Below are 19,120 nucleotides of genomic sequence, written 5' to 3'. Positions count from 1 at the left end.
GGCGACTTCTCTGGCTGGCTGCAGCCTGGGATCATGGGGCAGGTGACTTCTTCATCTCCCAGGCTGCAGCCAGCCTCAGGTGCTGGGGCCCAGTATCTCCATCTCCTCCAGGACATGGGGCAGGTGGACGTGAGGCTTCTGCTGCTGGCTGCGGCCTGGGATCATGCGGCAGGTGGCTTCTTGGTCTCCCTGGCTGCAGCCAGCCTCAGGCACTGGGGCCCAGTTTCTCCAACTCCCACAGTCCCAGAGTGGCTGGGGGTGGGGGGGGAGGGTAGGGATGCCGCCATCTTTTCAGGGTAATTTGCATACTCACTCTAATTGGCTGTTGGGTGTAGCGGAGTGATGGTAATTTGCATGTTTCTATTTTATTAGTGTAGATGGGGTTTTCATAAGATTTGACTAGTAAAATCTGAACATCCCAGGTGGCAAATAGCATAAACAAAATCATGTGTGTGGTGAAGCACCAGGCACGGTGAGGGGTCAGGGGCCTGAGTCTGACTCTACCCAGGTATACACATGGTAGAACAGTGACATGTGGCTGGGGAGAAGGCAGTTTTGTGGGGGGTTTTTGTTTTGTTTTTTTTATTGATTTTTTTTTTTTTTTTATAGAGAGGAAGGGAGAGGGATAGACAGTTAGAAACACCAATGAGAGAGAAACATTGATCAGCTGCCTCCTGCACACCCACAACCAAGGCACATGCCCTTGACTGGAATTGAACCTGGGACCCTTGAGTCTGCAGGCCGATGCTCTATCCACTGAGCCAAATTAGTTAGGGCGAGAAGGCAGTTTCTTCAATGGCCAAAAGGAAGACATGGGATAAGTGAAGAATTCGGTGTTTCTTGCTCCATAGAAAGTGAGAATTGTTCAGAATCAAGGGCAGGTGGTGAGAGTGTAAAATGGTACAGCCATTTTTGGAAAACTGGCAGTTTTTTAATCAAGTTAGACATTTTTATGGCCCAGCAATTGCACTCCTCGGTATTTACCCATGAAAACTTTTATTCACACTAATGACTATTTATGAATGTTTATAGAGTCCTTGTTCGTAGTCACTAAAAATTGGAAATAACTTAGATGTCCTTCAGTTGGTGACAGATAAACAAACTGTGATATATTCATCCAAACAATGGAATCCTACCCAGAAAAAAAAAGTAAAAGGGGAATGGACTACTGATACATACAACATGGGTGAAACTCAAATATGTATGCTCAGCGTAAGAAGGCAGACCCTAAGGGCTTCCTATTATATAATTCCATTTAGTTAACATTTGGAATGAATAAAACTTAGTGATAGGCAAAAGGTCAATGATTGTTGGGGGCTGGAGATGGGGGAAGGATTGACTACAAAGGGACATAAAGGACTCTTGATTGTGGTTACATGACCGTGTGTTTGTCTAAACTGACAGAACTACTAGTATACGCTGAAAATGGCATATTCTGTATGTAAATTACACTATCATCTAGAAAAAAAGAAGAAAAATCACAACTTTTTATAAGTTTGGTATTAAAGCAAAATGGAGGAGGGAATCTTTCAGATGTAGCAAAATTCAAGGGGAAAATTACTTTATAACATTTCCTGTTAGAATACTTTTCCATTCTTTGTGTGTGTTTTTTTAATTAATTTTTAAACTATATTTTATTGGTTTTTTTACAGAGAGGAAAAGAGAGGGATAGAGAGAAACATCGATGAGAGAGAAACATCAATCAGCTGCCTCCTGCACACCCCCTCCCGGGGATGTGCCTGCAACCAAGGTACATGCCCTTGACTGGAATCAAACCCGGGACCTTTCAGTCTGCAGGCCAATGCTCTATCCACTGAGCCAAACCATCCTTGGTGCATTCTCTGTTTTAGAGAAATGAATTTAGAGCCCTAGCCATTTTTGCTCGGTTGATAGAGCATCAGCTTATGGACCAAAGGGTCTCAGGTTTGACTCCGGTCAAGTGCATGTACAGGATCCTTCCCTGCTCGGGCCCTAGTCTGGGCTCATGCAGGAGGCAAGCAAGCAATGTGTTTCTCTCACATCAGTATTTCTCTCTGTCTTGCCCTCTCTCTCCCACTCTCCCTAAAAAATCAATGGAAAAATATCTTCAGGTGAGGATTAAGAAGAAAAAAAAAAAAGAGAGAGAAAGAAAGAAATGGACTTAGACATATTTATTGATTTCAGTTTAGTGAAATCACTGGATCTTTTTTAACTAGTGCAACTACCTATATATATAGAAGCCTAAGCAACTGTTCCAACCGAATGGCCAGAATGACCTGAATGACCAGTCAATCAGTTGCTATGATGCACACTGACCACCAGGGGGCAGGTGCTTAATCCAGGAGCTTAAGTCAGTGTACTCCTGCAGCTCCTTGTGCCCCCCTCTCCCCAGCCAGCCGGCCTTCCCTATTGGCCCTGATTGGGGGGTGCGGGGGTGGGAAGGCAGGGGCAGCCAACCAACCTCCTGCAGTCCCTCCTAACTTCCCTTTCCACCAGCCAATCTCCCATACCCCCACACCCTCCCTGTTGGCCGCAGCCCCTCCCCCCCAGTCAGCTGGCCAACCTTCCTGGGTCCTCCCCCACTCTTCCAACCCAACCAGCCAACCTCCCACAGCCCCTCCCCCTGACCAGCTAGCTCCCCCAATAGGCTTCTATCACTGGCCAGGCTGAGGGACTCCACCCGTGCACGAATTCATGCACCAGGCTCCTATCATAGTAATAAAACCCTTTGTCAGTTACTATTGTCCACTCTGCTGCCTGGCTCACTGCTCCTTAATTTCTCCTCATGGTGGGGATTAGTTGTTAGCCCTCATATTTATTTTACTTCCTCTGCCAGAGTCTGGAACAAGTTTGGCTGGCGGCTGTGGGTTCATGGCCTGATTCCAGGACCTGAGGTGGTCTTATGAATCAGTGAGAGGTTGGACCCTCCTCCGCCTCCTGGAACCAAGTATTGGTTTTATACTCTTAGTTCTAGTAACCACGTCCTTCACTTATTTCCTTATTGCCTGACCCCCGCTTTGGTGTCCAGTTTGTTTTTAGAACCTCCACATCCAACCTCAAACCCTGTTAGATGATGTATTATATCCTGAGCACTAAATGCCGAGGAAATTATAATGATAATGTTGATGATATAGCACTTCGTATGCTATTTGACTCTGAACTGCATCTTAACTTCTCTGCTTTCATTTCTTGATCTTGTAAAAATAGCTTAGTAATGCCTATCTCCAAGAATCACTGGGCAATCAAAAGGAAGTGGTATATATATATATGAAACACCTGGCATATCTTAGGAGCTTGTCAAACTGTTGGCGAATATTTACACCCCTTCTTTCAGATCCAAATGCCCCAGGGCGAAATCTTCTTTCTAGCTGGCAGACACACACCCTCCATAAATCAGAGATCCTCGGACTCCGTGTGCCTGTGAGTCACTGGAGAGCTTGTTAAAATGCAGCTTCCACCGAGATCTGTTTGGCTCAATGGATAGAGCGTCGGCTTGGGGACTGAAGGATCCCGGGTTCGATTCCGGTCAAGGGCATGTACCTTGGTTTCGGGCATATCCCCAGTAGGGGGTGTGCAAGAGGCAGCTGATCGATGACTCTCTCTCATCGATGTTTCTAGCTCTCTAGCTCTCTCCCTTCTTCTCTGTACAAAATCAATAAAAATATATATTTTTAAAAATGCAGCTTCCAGGGCCTGAAGTCTCAGTACATCTGGGGTAGGGTCTAGGAATCCACATTTCTAACATACTCGCCCAGCTGGTTCTGCCTACACTGTCCGTCAGTCTTCAGATTATACTTGGAGAAATAAGAGTAAGGTAAAATATCCTAGTCCGGTTTTCTTTGGAATTATGCTAACTCATTATAAACACATTTAAAATATGAACCATTTCTCAGTGTTGGAAACTCACCTTTGTAACTTCAGCTTTAGCCCTGAGCTCAGACAGTGTTTTGGTGAATGCAGTCTTTCCAAAGAAACTGGCATGGTTTCCTTAAACACTGTCTCTCTGGAGGCGTGTTGAATCTGAATCTGCTCCTTTGTTTTAAGAGTACTATTTGAGATGTTTCAAAATATCTGGCATTGGTATAGCCACCTTTTGTAAGATAGCCAAACTAAGTTCTGTTTCAAGCCACAGCATTCATTATAAGATTTAAAGACACAATGTTTACAGAACATTCAGATTTTTTGATGTGAGGAAATGAAATAGTCACACGGGTTCCGTAGGCAGAGCTAATGTTTGTTTGTGAATAGCTGTTAGATGTTGAAGCTCTAGGCTTTTTGGGGATAGAAACTTCCGCTGGCCCTGGAAGAGGATTTTTAAAACCTCAATTGCTTAATTATCAGCTCAATTGCGGGGAAGGTGTGAGCGTGTATACTGTTAGGTTCATGCCTAAAAGGCGACCTATGAACCAGGAGGTCACTGTTGGATTCCAGTCAGGGCACATGCCTGGGTTACGGGCTCAATCCCCAGTGTGGGGCATGCAGGAGCAGCAATCAATGATTCTCTCTCTTCATTGATGTTTCTCTCTCTCTCCCTCTCCCTTCCTCTCTAAAATCAATATAGATAGATATAGATAAAGATATATAGATATAGATACATAGATATAGATATATAAAGATATATATATAATTATTATTGTTATTGTTGTTGTTGTTGTTGTTGTTATTATTATTATTATTATTAAAGAATGTTCCATTAGACCAATCCAGGTTTTAAGCACAAATGAATTGGATCCACTTACCAAGGATTTTGGAATTCTGGGCTTATGAAAAAACAAACATACACATAAAACAGTTTCAAAAGCACATAAGTAGTAAAAGCTTTGAAACATTATTAAAGCTTTTACTTAAAAGCACTTGGTGTCAGACACTGCCCTGAGCCTATTGCATATTAAAGTCGATGTACCTCAAAATGGTATGATGTTGGTGACATTATTATTCTCCTTTTACAGATGAGGAAAAAGAAGCAAACAGAAGTTAGTTACTTGCGTAAGGCCACACAACTAGTTAGGGGTAGGTAACACTAGGTTTGGATCTCAGGTAGTCTAGGTTCAGTGCATGTCAGTAAAAAATGTATTTAGTAGATTGTTGAGCCTTTTGCTGTCCTCAAGTCATCTTAAATGATTAAAAAAATTACCCACATGTCTTCTGTCCGTGCTCACATCTGTCATCACTGAATTATTTCACAGGTTTATTTCAAAAACCAGCTGAAATTGGCCCTTATAGGTCAGAGCCTCTTTGGACAAGAAGTCTACAGCCACCTCTGCAAAGAGGGCCACCGAGTGGTGGGGGTGTTCACAGTTCCAGACAAGGACGGAAAGGCTGACCCACTGGGTGAGTGTATCTTGGAACAAGTGGATCAAGGACTCTGAACTCGACTTTCAACTATTCAGCCTGGGACCCACTCAGAGCCATCATCTCTCATTAGCATTTTTTTATTATTATTGATTAAGGTATCACATGATTATCCTCATTCCCCCATTCGCATCCCAAACCCCTCCCCACATATACCCCACCCCCTGTTGCCCATGACCACTGGTTAGACTCATATGCATGCACACAAGTCCTTTGGTTGATCTCTCCCCCTTACCCCCACCTTCCCCTAACTTCCCTCTGAGGTTTGAGAGTCTGATCACTGCTTCTCTTTCTCTGGGTCTGTTTTTGTTCATCAGTTTGTGTTGTTCATTATTTCCTCTAGATGTGTGAGATCATGTGATCCAAGAAATACCTTGTAAGAACCGAAACTGAGACAAGCCATAATGGTTATGCTGAGAGGCAAATGAATCAGTCTGTAATGAGTTCCTTTCTGGGCCAACAGTTCTTTTGAGTCCCAATCTCAATGTCAAACACTTCCTTATGTGTACATGTCAGCCATGATATTTCAGATCTGGTTGGTGGACAAATGGTGGTGATGCAGGTCCGACCGTCTCTGGTGTGGTGCTGGGCATCCTTCAGCGACACGCAGCTGTTTTTCTATACTTCACTTACTTGTCACAGGCCAGAAGACCCAGATTGCATGCCTACCTTCAATAGGCTTCCACAGGACCTATTGAAAGCCTTGACTGGCCAAGTCTATTGACATGGTGGACATAGAGTCAAAAATTCTCCCTGCTCTGTGGGTCCCAAGACAAAGAAATTCTGTTGTACTGAATTTCTCCACGTATCTCCATGGTAATTATCGGGTCCATCAGAGGAATTTCCAGGCCTATATTTTTTCTGAGTTTACACTTGTGACTTTTCAAAGAATAATACTTGATGCAGAGATGCCAAAAGGAATACAAGGAAGACCACACCCAATCATAGATATTGTTGTGGGATCATAAAAAAAGGCATTTATTTATCTCAGAACAAATTATGGCTGGGGCTGCTTGGTGATTAAGGTAGATAAAGAAGATAGCCATTCTCAGAACAAACCTGCAGTGTGTTTCTTTGTTGTTGTTGTTGTTGTTGTTAATCTTCACCCAAGGATTTTCCATTGATATATATTTTAGAGAGAGTGGAAGAGAAAGGGAAGCATCGAAGTGAGAGAAACACAGATTTGTTGCTTCATGCACGCACCCCGACCAGGCCCTTGACTGGGTGCTGATGTATTGGCACCTGGCTCCAAATATTTAAAAAGAACAAGCAAGTGTTCCTTAAATGGCGGGATCAGTAAGGGAAGTACAAATTTTGAACCATAAAAAAAAAAAGGCCTCAGTTAAAATCTCAAAATGTTATCTAGCCACAAACATTTGAGTTTACACATTTGCGTTAACTATATAGATAAAAATCACATTAGAAAAATGAATGGTTCATAGTAAAATTGTAGCAGGTCAAATCCTGGCCAGAATCTAAATTGTTCTTCCGCCATGTTTTATTTGTACATGTTTCACAAAGCTATAAAATTACAATGTGTAACTCTACAGCAGTATGAGATTACGGCTACAATTATTTTTAGTGAAGACAATCTTCTCTTTCATGCTCAGCTTTGGCTGCAGAGAAAGACGGGACCCCAGTGTTCAAGTTCCCTAGATGGAGAGTCAAGGGCAAGACCATAAAGGAAGTGGCCGAGGCCTACAGATCCGTGGGTGCCGAGCTAAACGTGCTTCCATTCTGCACCCAGTTCATCCCCATGGATGTCATCGACAGCCCAAAGCACGGCTCCATCATTTACCACCCGTCCATCCTTCCCAGGCACAGAGGAGCCTCTGCTATCAACTGGTGAGATGTTTTATTTTACTTTTATTCTTTTTATTTTTAATTGATTTCAGAGAAGAAGGGACAGGGAGAGAGAGAAACGGAAACATCAATGATGAGAGAATCATTGACCAGCTGCCTCCTGCACGCCCCACAATGGGGATCAAGCCCACAACCCAGGCATGTGCTCTGACGGGGAATTGAACCATGACCTCCTGATTTATGGGTTGGGTGCTCAACCACTGAGCCATACCAGCCAGGATGGGGAGATGTTTTTGATAACAGAGAAGATGGGCCTATTCCTATTGCACACAATCTTTCTGTTTTTTACCTAAGTGTCCCTTCTTGCCCAGGTGATCAAGGAAGTAGGTATGCTTAAACAATTGTGAGGTCCTATATGATTGCTACTGTTGCATGAACTCCCCTGAGAGTTAGAGGTACTGCATAAGACAAAACAGCATTTCCCAAGAGTGGTCTGTAACCAGGTTACAAGAATGGACTTCAACTAGGTTTAAACAAAGGTGCTACGATCAGACAAGCTTGGTTATGCTGGATTTCCTTATCACAGGACTTGTTAGAGCTTGTAATGTTGGCATCATAATCTCCCGGAGGGAATCTGAGTACACAGTGTTCCCAAACTTATTTGATCATAGAGCTTTTTTTGTTTTGCATTGACATCTCAAGTACATTTCAGGAAATGCTGAGTTTCCTGAAATTATCTTTATTGCCTGTCTTTCCCCACTCAACTTTAAGCTTCTTGAGGGAGGGACTATGGTCAAAATATTTTATTGCTGTACTTCCCGGAATCAAGAACAATGCCTGGTACACTGTAGGTATCCAATACCATGAGTACATCATGTTGTGGGCCTTGCCCACTTTCTCTACCTTCTTTCCTTTACCTGCACATCTCCCAGACATCTCTCAGTTTGATGTTATTGAATAGACAGAAAATCTATACTTAGTATACGTGTGATGAACATTTCATTGTATTTAAAGTCTGATTACATACATTGATTTCTTTTTGCTCTTTAAATAGTACTGTAATGCATATCTGTGTACTTAAACTTGTTTTTATTTTTTTTAAAAAAGCTTATTTTATTGATTTTTTACAGAAAGGAAGGGAGAGAGATAGAGAGCCAGAAACATCGATGAAAGAGAAACATCAATCAGCTGCCTCCTGCACACCCCTCACTGGGGATGTGCCCGCAACCAAGGTACATGCCCTTGACTGGAATTGAATCTGGTACCTTTCAGTCCACAGGCTGACGCTTTATCCACTGAGCAAAACCAGTTTCGGCCTTAAACTTGTTTTTTGTGTTTTGTTTTGTTTTTTTAATTTTACATTGCTTCTATACAGAGAATCATGGGGTCAAAATATATGAATATTTTCAAGGATCTTGGTAACATAAAGCCAATTCCACAACATTTCTGAAAAAAAGTGATTGATTGGTTGATTTATTTAGGTCTGGCTTGATTAATTGCTCAGAGAAGTAAAAATTATTTTGATCGTGGACTCTCCTCTTCACATTGCACTAAGCATCCTTAGTTTTATCTTCCATTATTTTATTCTGCCTAATAAAGGGTCAAGTACAATGTAAGAATTGAACCCCGGTGGGTAAAATTACTTGATGCTGCTGTAGAAAGTCGACACCAGGTGGTAGTCAGTGAGTGGTAGTAATGATGGACTCTAATACCTTTTTTAGTAGACTGTAAGTCATTAGTATGTGTTAACAAGACTAGAGATGTATGGATGTATAAAATAGCAGTGCCATTAAATATTGCTTTTTATAAAAAAAAATTTGTTAATATCTTACAGCCCAGTGGTATGGCTTAGTGGTTGAGCATTGACCTAGGAACCAGGAGGTCATGGTTCAATTCCCGATCAGGGCACATGCCCGGGTTTCGGGCTTGATCATCCCCAAAGTGAGGTGTACAGGAGGCAGCTGATCAATGAATTATCTCTCATCGTTGATGTTTCTTTCTCTCTCTCCTTCTCCCTTCCTCTCTGAAATCAATAAAAAAAATGTTTTTAAATCTCACAGTAGCTTCATTCACCATCAACTCTCCATTGTAACTACCTTGTGCTTTACTATCACCAATTCATCATTTTATGATACAATTGACCAAACTTTTAATTTGAGACTCTTTATTTTCACAGGACTCTAATTATGGGAGATAAGAAGGCTGGATTTTCTGTATTCTGGGCTGATGATGGTTTAGACACAGGACCCATCCTTCTTCAGAGGTCATGTGATGTTGAACCCAATGATACAGTGGATGCAATATATAATAGATTTCTTTTTCCTGAAGGAATCAAAGCCATGGTCAGTACGTTTACGCCATCAAGAAGAATTTAGTAAACCTTTAAATTTTGAAGATATTTTTCTTTTTAGGAATTTTTACTAAAAATGCAAATCCAAGTATAATTAAATTTTATATTTACCAGTAGGATAGTGTATTTAGGGTGGATATCTGAACTTTAAAATTTCTAGTCAATGAAGCGGATTTGCTTTTCTGAGTGCAATGATCAAATGGATGAACTAGCAATCAAACTGTCTCAATTATTTTGCCAAATACTTGAATCTCCAACCCTGTTTATAACACTAATTGTAAAGAAGTACAGAGAATCTTAAGAAATTTTGCTAAGTAATTTGAACTTCCTGTAAAAGTATCCGAAATCACTCTACATACTGAGGTGAAATTTGGTGTTGCTCTATTTGTTCAGATGTGATCAGAACAGGTGCCTCACAAAGAAAAGCTATGTTAGCCTGTAAAAGTATTGAAAGATAATTTTACTGTTATTTAATGTTTTCCAGAGTTTGATATGGTAGAAGTAGCAACACAGAGGTGGACAGTAAGATGACGTAAAGCATCAGCCCTTGATTTCAGAGGGAGGAGAGCAGTATTCTGTTTGTATCACTTAATGATTTATTGATACCAAAGTTCTCATTCTATCACTTATTTATTGTATGACAATGGGCAGGTCACTTCGACACTGTAGCCTTGGCTTCCTTATCTATAAAATCTAGATAATACTACCTGATGGTTAGTTGTTGTGAAAATTAAGTGGCATTTGTGTAAAGAACCTGGCAAACGATAGGTGCTCAAAGATAATAATTACATAAGACAATCAAAATAGTGTTGTATGTGTTCAGTTGCATTTTTTCAAATCTGGCTCCTGTACCCAAGCCCGGGTGATATTACAGCCTGAAGTGGGCAGAATGAATGAGCTGTAAACTTGTCCTTATTCCCAGGTGGTTTGCTCCATGTGCTCCTGGGGAGGTTGGTCAGCAGCTCTGAGTGGTTAGAGTGAAATCTGAGAACGTGAGCTCACATAGGCCTCCCAGTGAAAGAGCAAGGCTCTCCACTCAAGACAAACTTAAATGTAAATATAACGTGGAAGAGCATGTAGGTCACATCCCAAATGCAATCAAACGCATGGGTAGATGTTAACTTTTTAAACTTCCAGGTGTCCTAAGCTAGAAAGCGAGTTGAATTACTTACATATAGCAGTGTATCGCTGTCTGGAATCACCATGAAGAGAAGAAATAACCCATCATGAATTATTTTACAATAATATACCTGAAATCTCCATTGAATCACTTAGGGGAGGTTGAAATTTGTTTAAAGAGGAAGTACAGAGTTGATATTGGCAATAGACAGACTTGAATGCAGATCTTTCTTCTGACACCCATAGGCCATCTCTGCAATCTTGAGCTAGCTGCTTAACTTTTCTAAGATTCTGTTTCCTCATCTGTGAGAAAGGAATACTAGTATCCACCTTGCAGGATGGGTGTGAAGTTGCCAGGGTTATTTCACATGAAGCAACTACCACACTGCCTGGCACATAGACAGATCTGCAGAAATGCTAGTTATTATCGTAGTCTGACTCTCTGGACAGATTAATAAGCAGAAACTTCAGCTAAACAGATCGCGCTGTTGTTGCCCATTGGGCTGTAACACAGGTCACGTTTCTGGCTTTAGGTGGAAGCTGTTCAACTCATAGCCGATGGAAAAGCTCCTCGGATTCCCCAGCCGGAAGAAGGGGCAACGTATGAAGGCATCCAGAAGAAGGAAAATGCTGAGGTATGTATACCAACCAAACTCAACCACTTATATGGCCCTCAACCTTTGAGTGGTTCCCAGTGTACTATTTTTGGGGGTCCAAAGGCAGATCTCCAAGCCAGCCAGCCCAACCACCCCTACTTCTACTTCTGAGGGACAGAAATGTTTCCGTTGCCTTTGACACTGTCAACATCAAGAGGTTCAGCCTGCTGAAACTGGTTTGGCTCAGTGGATAGGGCATCGGCCTGCGGACTGAAGGGTCCCGGGTTTGATTCCGGTCAAGGGCATGTACTCTGGTTGCGGGCACATCCCCAGTGGGGGGTGTGCAGGAGGCAGCTGATCCATGTTTCTCTCTCATTGATGTTTCTAGCTCTCTATCTCTCTCTCTTCCTCTCTGTAAAAAAAAAAAATCAATAAAATATATATTTTTTTAAAAAGAGGTTCAGCCTATGCTTTGTGCTTTCCTAGATTTCTTGGGATCAGTCTGCTGAAGTTTTACATAACTGGATCCGAGGCCATGATAAAGTCCCTGGCGCTTGGGCAGAGATAAATGGACAGGTATGTTCTAGGGAACACTTTCTTTGTCTTTTCTTTCTTTTCTTTTCTTTTTTTTTTTTTTTTTTGACAGCTTTGAATGTTTCTTATGTTAACAAGGCCTTTATTGAAAATACTTTCCCTACGGTTTCCAGAATATTATTTTGTCCCATCACATCATTTTCCACTCAATCCTGGACCTGTTGACTAGAAATCACGTTTGTCCTGTGCATTGCAAGGAAGCTAAAGGAGATTCGCCCACGTCACTGGATTTTTTTTTGATCCCTTATGTTTTCCATCACCCACTGCAATAATTAGGTCAACTTTGCAGAAACATTTGAAAAATAGACCTTTGCGCAATAACCCAGCACCCTCCAGGGTTTTAAAAGTGAAGAATGTTACTCGTGCAAGTCAGAATCTGATACCAATTAAATGGTGACAGCTTTGCTATAAATAAATAAAAATGCTCTTCCAGGGCTAAGAAGGGAGGCGGCCACAGTTGACAGGTCCCAAAGATGCATGGGGTAGGGACCACTTTTTCCCCCTCATGTCACCATTGTAAGAGGTATGACACATAAGTCTAGGCTTCCTCTGGGCTTCCCTTGGTCATGAGGAGGGTCTGTGATTCTAGGGATATGTGACCTGCTGAAGGAAACACCCCCTTCTTTACTCAGCCCACAGAGAGCATTTGCTGTGGAGCAGACAGTAGGCACAGCCCCTGCTCTCACGGTACCTGCCGTTTTACGGAAAAGGCAGAGAAGTGAATAAACACACGTAACACAGTAAGACAGGTGCTATACGTCCCTGAGGTCCAGATTCAGGTGTGTCAGGAAAGGCTTCCTGGAAAAGCTGACTTATTTGATTGCACGTTGAGAAAAGGTCACAGGTAGAGAATAAGAAAAGGAGGTGAAGACCCAGGGACAGGAGAATGTATTACCCCAAACTCGCAATGAAGCCGGAGCCCCAGGCGAGAGGCAAGGGGAGAGATGAGGCAGGGAGGTGGGCTGGACTGGAGCGGGAAGGGCCTTCCCAACTGGTGAATCTCAACTTAGGTTCTCAGGTTGCACCTCTTCATAGAAATTTCCTGTCCTGCTCACACGTCCAGCCTGGTGGGGTTGAGCGTCCCTCCTCTCTGTCCCAATAATACCCTTCCTACCTGACACAGTGTCTCTTTATTTATGTAGCCCTTCTCGTCCACTAGTCTATGAACCTTTTAGGGATAAGGGCTTCACGTTGTCTTGATAAACTCAGCACTGAAGCAGGGTTCTTAGTGCATATGAGGTGCCAATAAAAATATGTGGGATCACGCCCGGCTGGCACAGCTCAGTGGTTGAGCATCGAGCTATGAACCAGAAGGTCACAGTTCAATTCCTTTCAGGGCACATGCCTGGGTTGATGGCTCTATCTCTAGTTGGAGACAGCCAATCAATGATTCTGTCATCATTAATGTTTCTATCTCTTTCTCCTTTTCCCTTCCTCTCGGAAATCAATTAAAAATATATATATTTAAAAATAATAATAAAATAAAAATATGTGGGATCAAAGAAGGGCCAAGGGAGGAAGTGTAGTGCAGAAGTGTGGGCTCTGGAGCTGGAATGTTTCAGTTAAAATTCTGGCTCTCTACTATTTGCTATGTAACCTGGGGCAGGTTACCTTTGTGTACCTTGGTTTCCTTATTGTAAACTGGAATAATAGTGCCTTCCTTATAGGTTATGGGTTGCATGAAGATTAAATGAGTTAACACAAGTTAATTCATTTAAGTGCTTGGTCCCTGCCAAAAGTATTCAGCAAATGTTAACTTTATTGTCCTCAGTAAATGACAGAGGATAGTAATCCTATAAAATAAAGAGGAAATATGCAAATTAACCCTCATGCCCTCACAAGATGACTACCTACAACTAGGCCAGCAGGGGGATGACCAAATGATTGAACAAGCAGGCTGTGTGGGGTGACCAGGTCAGCAGGAGTGCCATGAGGGGCAACCAGGTCAGCAGGGGTGGGAGTTGGGGGTGACTAGGCTGGCAGGAGGGGCAGTTGGGGGCAACCAATTGACGGGGGGGGGGGCACAGTAAGAGGTGACCAAGATTGTGAGGGGCAGTTAGGGGAGACAAGGCTGGGGGGGGCAGTTGGGGCAATTAGGCTGGTAAGGGCGGGGCAGTGAAGGGCGACTAGGCTAGCAGCTGGGGGACAGTTGGGGGCTACCAGGCTGGAAGGGGGTGGGGCAGTTAGGGTGACCAGGCCAGCAGAGGGGGGCAGTTGGAGGCAACCAGGCTGGCAGAGGGACCAATAAGGGGTGACCAGATCAGGGGGGGGGAGGGGGCAGTTAGGAAGGTGGCAGCTGGGCGTGACCAGGCAGGCAGGCAGGTGAGCAATTAGGAGCCATCAGTCCAAGATTGTGAGAGGAGTGCCGGCAGTCAGATATCTCCCAAGGGGTCCTGAATTGGAGAGGTGCAGTCTGGGCGGAGGGGACCACCCCTCCCCCATGCACAAATTTCATGCACTAGGCCTCTAGTAGAATTATAATAACAAATCAGTTGCAGTCTAGATCCAGTCCTATTTCCATGAACTCACCCACAAAGCACCCTGTACTTCCCATCAATAACCACAATACATTGGAATACACCCCTCCCCCCCCAACACCTCCATTCCCCTCAAAAACTCTACCTCCAGCCTGCAAAGTCTGTGAGAGCTTCTCATCTCATTCACCTTCGCATCCATGTGAACAAATGATAAACATGATACTCATGTTTTCTGGGTGTGGGACATTTTTTAAAACTCTTCAGTCATATAGTTGCAGACTATCTCTTGCTCTGTGTAATTTCTACAGATGCTTGGTACAATCTCTCACATTGGGGTGTCTGATCTTATCATGAGTGAGAATTCCAGCATTTCTGCAGGGAGTGCTGTTCGTACACACCGTTCAGATGTGCAGCTTCCTCACCTCACACTCTGGGTTTGATCTCTTTATTAGATGGTCACATTCTATGGCTCTTCACTGCTGAATAGCCCTGTGCCGCCTGGAGAACCACTGGAGATGAAAGGTGCCAAGAAGCCTGGCCTGGTTACCAAACATGGACTGGTTCTCTTTGGTAACGATGGGAAAGCAGTGAGTGTTCAATGTGGTCACATGCAAAATACACCGCCCCCCCTTTGTTTCCTTCTATACCCCAAGCTATTTTTTTTAATTAAATATTTTTATTGATTTTACAGAGAGGAAGGGAGAGGGAGAGAGAGCCAGAAACACCAAATCTGCTGCCTCTTGCACAGTCCCCAGTGGGGATGTGCCCGCAGCCAAGGTACATGCCCTTGACCGGAATCAAACCTGGGACCCTTGAGTTCGCAAGCCGACGCTCTATCTGATGAGCCAAACCAGTTAGGGCTACCCCAAGCTATTCAGGGAATATCTTTCCCAAGGTAATCTGACCTTGCAGTGGGATGTGGGAGGCTCAAGACACCTGTGCCCATTTTTCTCTGTTTTTCACACCTTGATGTGCCTGGATGAGAGCAAGGCTCCCAGGATGACACCAAGGATCTGAACAGTCAGCATTGCGATGCAGTAGAAAGAGCATGAAATTTAGTCAGAAAACGGGATCTGAACCCCTGCTCTGACATCTACTGGTCTTGGGAAGGATGCTTCTCCCTCTGGGTCTCAGTTCCCCCACTTATGAAACAGAGAGAGTAATCCCATCTGTCTGCCTTCCCGCTGCCAGAGTCTGGGAGGATCAAATGAGTCCGATGTGGTCCTCTTTCAGATGCTCGTTGCCTCTGCCTCACCAGGCAGGTGTCCACCCCCACTCCCTGTGCCTGGGAGCATGTGCTCTGGCATCAGTGGGCTCGTGGGCAGCTTCTCCATGAAGAAAGCAAAAGGGAATTCACCACGTGACAGACATTCTCTGCTAGCTTGCAGGGTAGATCAGTTATTAATATTGCAGGCTTCAGGGTCCAGCTAGTTCTGGGTTGTAACCCCATCTCTGTTACTTACTAGCTGTGTGGCATTGGGCAAATTACTTACCCTCAGTAACCTCACTTCCCCATCAATAAAATAGAGCTAATAATGGCACCTGCCTCCATTAGGAGTTATTAGATTAAATAAGATACTTCAGCATATGCATACTAAGCATATACATACATACATGTACATGTTGGATTAAATGTTCAGATGATGGCAGTGGCAGTGGTTATCGTAGATTTTAGTTCAAATATCCACATCAAATGTCAAGTTTCCGGGGCTTATTATCCATTTTGAGATGAATCTACGCCTAGACTTACCTGTCTCCTTTCTGCTGCCATTGTTAAAATACCATTTCAGTCCCTATACGCATAATGGTAAGTCATCTTCATCTATATGTTTGCATCTGCCAAACAATCTACTCCTTAAACATATGATTCCTTCTTCCACCAACCGCACTTTTGAATTGTCCGAACCCTTCACTCTCCTCCTCCTTTTGTAGCTGATGGTGAGAAACCTACAGTTTGAAGATGGAAAAATGATTCCTGCCTCTCAGTACTTTTCAGCGGGCGAGACAGCAGTGGTGGAACTTACAGCCGAAGAGAAGAAGGTGGCGGAGACCATCAAGGTGAGCATGTAATGTCCGCACTATTTCTCCTATCTTGGAAAAGGGAAGCATTTTTGTATGTGGTGCCATCGGTACTCCAAGTAGTGGAGATGGAAGTGTATTTCCTCTTTTTTTTTTTTTTTTTTTTTTTTTTTGTATTCGCTACAATAAGAAGTCAACCCCAACATTTATAGGCGGATTTATTTTTCACTCATAAATCCGCCTATAAATGTTGGGGTTGACTTCTTATTTCACTCACATAAATCATCTAAGGCAGTTTCAGGTTGGCATAGGAATTAGGGGGAAAGCTGGAACAAGAGGATTAGGGTTTGACGTATTCAGGGACTCAGAGGTTCTGCTGTCTCCAAGGGAGGTCATCTCCATTCCAGACAGCCCAAAGGGCAAAAGAGCATAGAGGATTGTGTGAGGGAAGTTTTTCAAGGGCCAAGGCCGGAGTGCAGATCCCTTCTACTCAGATTCATTGTCTAGATGACAGTCTTAAAGCTGCATCTAACTTGAAGAGATGCTGAGGAGGGAAGTCAAGTCAAGTATCCAAGATGAAGAAGAAATCGGTTTGCTGAGGAGCCAGATATCTCTGCCAGGGTTCTACATGGTACAGCCCTCATAAAAGTTATTCTTATGGCGTAGGTCATCTGGGCAGGAATTTTAAGCAACGTTCCTGTTATTGAAGACTCAACAGACTTCTTCAAATCTGGAGCAAGTTCAATGGATGTTGTCAGGTAAAAACCACCTCCTTATTCATTCACATCCGTCCACTAGGGATTCTGAGTGTGACTTTGAAAATTAAATCTAACTCCCTCATTCTGGATGTTATTACTTTATCCTACCTGTCTGCTATGTTTCTCTTCATCTTCTTTTGTTTGGTGTGTTTCTAAGGTCAAACACATATATTTGAAGACTTCATTGCTATCCAGAAGTAATTTTCATATCTCCTATATACCCAGAAAAGCAACCCTTCTAATTGTTTGTTTTCTCTACAAGTGTGTCTTTATATCTCTTAGCTGATTTTCCTCTAATTTGACATCGGAATTGGGATGTTCCAGGTGAAAATGTTCATCAGGAATTTCTTTCATAGTCTGATCCAGAAGGATACCTGACCTTGGTTACACTTCCCACCAAAACAGTTTTTTCCTCTCCTCCCAAAATGCCCAATAAGATCTATCTAGAATGAGGATTACCAGGTTACTTGTGGGAATAAAGATTATCAAACTATAGTCAGAATTTCTCTACAGAGGATTACAGCAAGTTGAAAGGGCTAGAGTCCTAGAAATGCCATCTTTGGCACAAAGAGTGTATCAGGATTCTAATAGTGGAGAGTTGCAAAGGTGTTGTTTTTATTTTATTTTTATTGAATTCAGAGAGGAAGGGAGAGGGAGAGAAAGACAGAAACATCAATGATGAGAGAGAACCATTTGATCAGCTTCCTCCTGCACGCCACACTCTGGGGATTAAGCCCACAACCTGAGCATATGCGCTGACCGTGAATTGAACTGTGACCTCCTGGTTCATAGACTGATGCTCAACCATTAAGCCATGCTGGTCAGGGCCAGAATTGTTTTTTTCTTTGACACTATAGTCACGAACTAAACAAGATAAACAGTGTCACTTCTCTTGACACAATCTTTCATGTCAGCAAAGCGAGTGTATTGTTGACAAATATTCTGTTTACTCATTTATTCACTCATTTATTTAACAACATCTATGAACACTTATTATATATCAGGAACAGTTTTTTTCAGTGGAATACAATCATCAATAAGACAAGATCTCTTCATTCATGAAGCTTTTGTAGTTCAGTAACCAAAAATGATAATCTCAAGAGCAAACGATTTTTTAGTGAAAGTCAAGAGTTTTGGTTCCTCAAAATACAAATTTCTCAGCTATGACTCATGACTTCCCAGAAATTTCTAACACGCCCAACTAAAGATTTCAATACTATACTTTTAGTATTTTTTTTTTTTTGCCAGCAAAATACTCTTGCAGGATTTACCCATTTCCTGTTTGAGTGTCTGGCTTACCATAATCATCTGATATTATTATTTGGAACTACCAAGGCATCTCATCTCTTTTAGAAGATAAATTACTGAACAACAACTCTGGTAGGCTTTCTATAGTGCATCTAGTTCACTGTTGCTATTCAAGAAACGTTAAATAACAGCTGCATTTTGAAAAATCAGCAGTAAGCAGAAACTGGTTTGGCTCAATGGATAGAGCATCGGCTTGGGGACTGAAGGGTCCCGGGTTTGATTCCGGTCAAGAGCATGTAGTACCTTGGTTGCGGGCATATCCCCAGTAGGGGGTGTGCAAGAGGCAGCTGATCGATGACTCTCTCATCGACATTTTTAACTCTCTCTCTCTCTCTCCCTTCCTCTCTGTACAAAATCAATAAAATATATTAAGAAGAAAAAAAAATAAAAATCAGCAGTGAAAAGTCAAAGGATTGGAAAAGATTTCAGATATTATATTGACCTATGGTTCTAATTTGTACCTACATTAACCATGTGACACAAATGTTTGTTTTATTCTTACACGTAATCTATAGAACATATTCTATAATATGACCTGTATGTCTCGTAATCTTTACAATTAGGAAATTTCCTTTATTTTATTACTCCTTGACTACATTTGAAAGAAAAGGAACTGACTTTATGAGCTGCTTCTTATCTTGCTTGTATTCCAAGTAATTAAAATATTTTTGCTTTGCTTTCTTTTCTCTGTAGGCATGTATAAAGAATTGCCATTGTCCTTCCACACAGCTTTTTAGTTCTTTCTTCTTCTGTTCTTATCAATTT

General features: G+C 42.5%; 1 protein-coding gene across 1 annotated transcript in view; it reads left to right on the top strand.

Annotated features, from left to right (window-relative positions):
- ALDH1L2 (aldehyde dehydrogenase 1 family member L2) overlaps positions 1–19,120 on the top strand; it is a 46,521-nt gene that overhangs the window by 2,465 nt on the left and 24,936 nt on the right. Inside the window, exons 2-9 of the mRNA XM_084880113.1 lie at positions 5,166–5,310; positions 6,942–7,176; positions 9,311–9,476; positions 11,137–11,238; positions 11,686–11,775; positions 14,723–14,857; positions 16,203–16,328; positions 16,956–17,047. Of these exons, the coding sequence (XP_084736239.1) occupies positions 5,166–5,310; positions 6,942–7,176; positions 9,311–9,476; positions 11,137–11,238; positions 11,686–11,775; positions 14,723–14,857; positions 16,203–16,328; positions 16,956–17,047 (1,091 nt within the window). The remainder of the gene's footprint in view (positions 1–5,165; positions 5,311–6,941; positions 7,177–9,310; positions 9,477–11,136; positions 11,239–11,685; positions 11,776–14,722; positions 14,858–16,202; positions 16,329–16,955; positions 17,048–19,120) is intronic.

This window comes from Pipistrellus hanaki (genome assembly GCF_964339955.1).
Source record: "Pipistrellus hanaki genome assembly, chromosome: 3".
NCBI classification, from domain to species: Eukaryota; Metazoa; Chordata; class Mammalia; order Chiroptera; family Vespertilionidae; genus Pipistrellus; species Pipistrellus hanaki.
The sequence above is the reverse complement of the archived record's forward strand: the minus strand, read 5'-3'. Positions and strand labels throughout refer to the sequence as shown.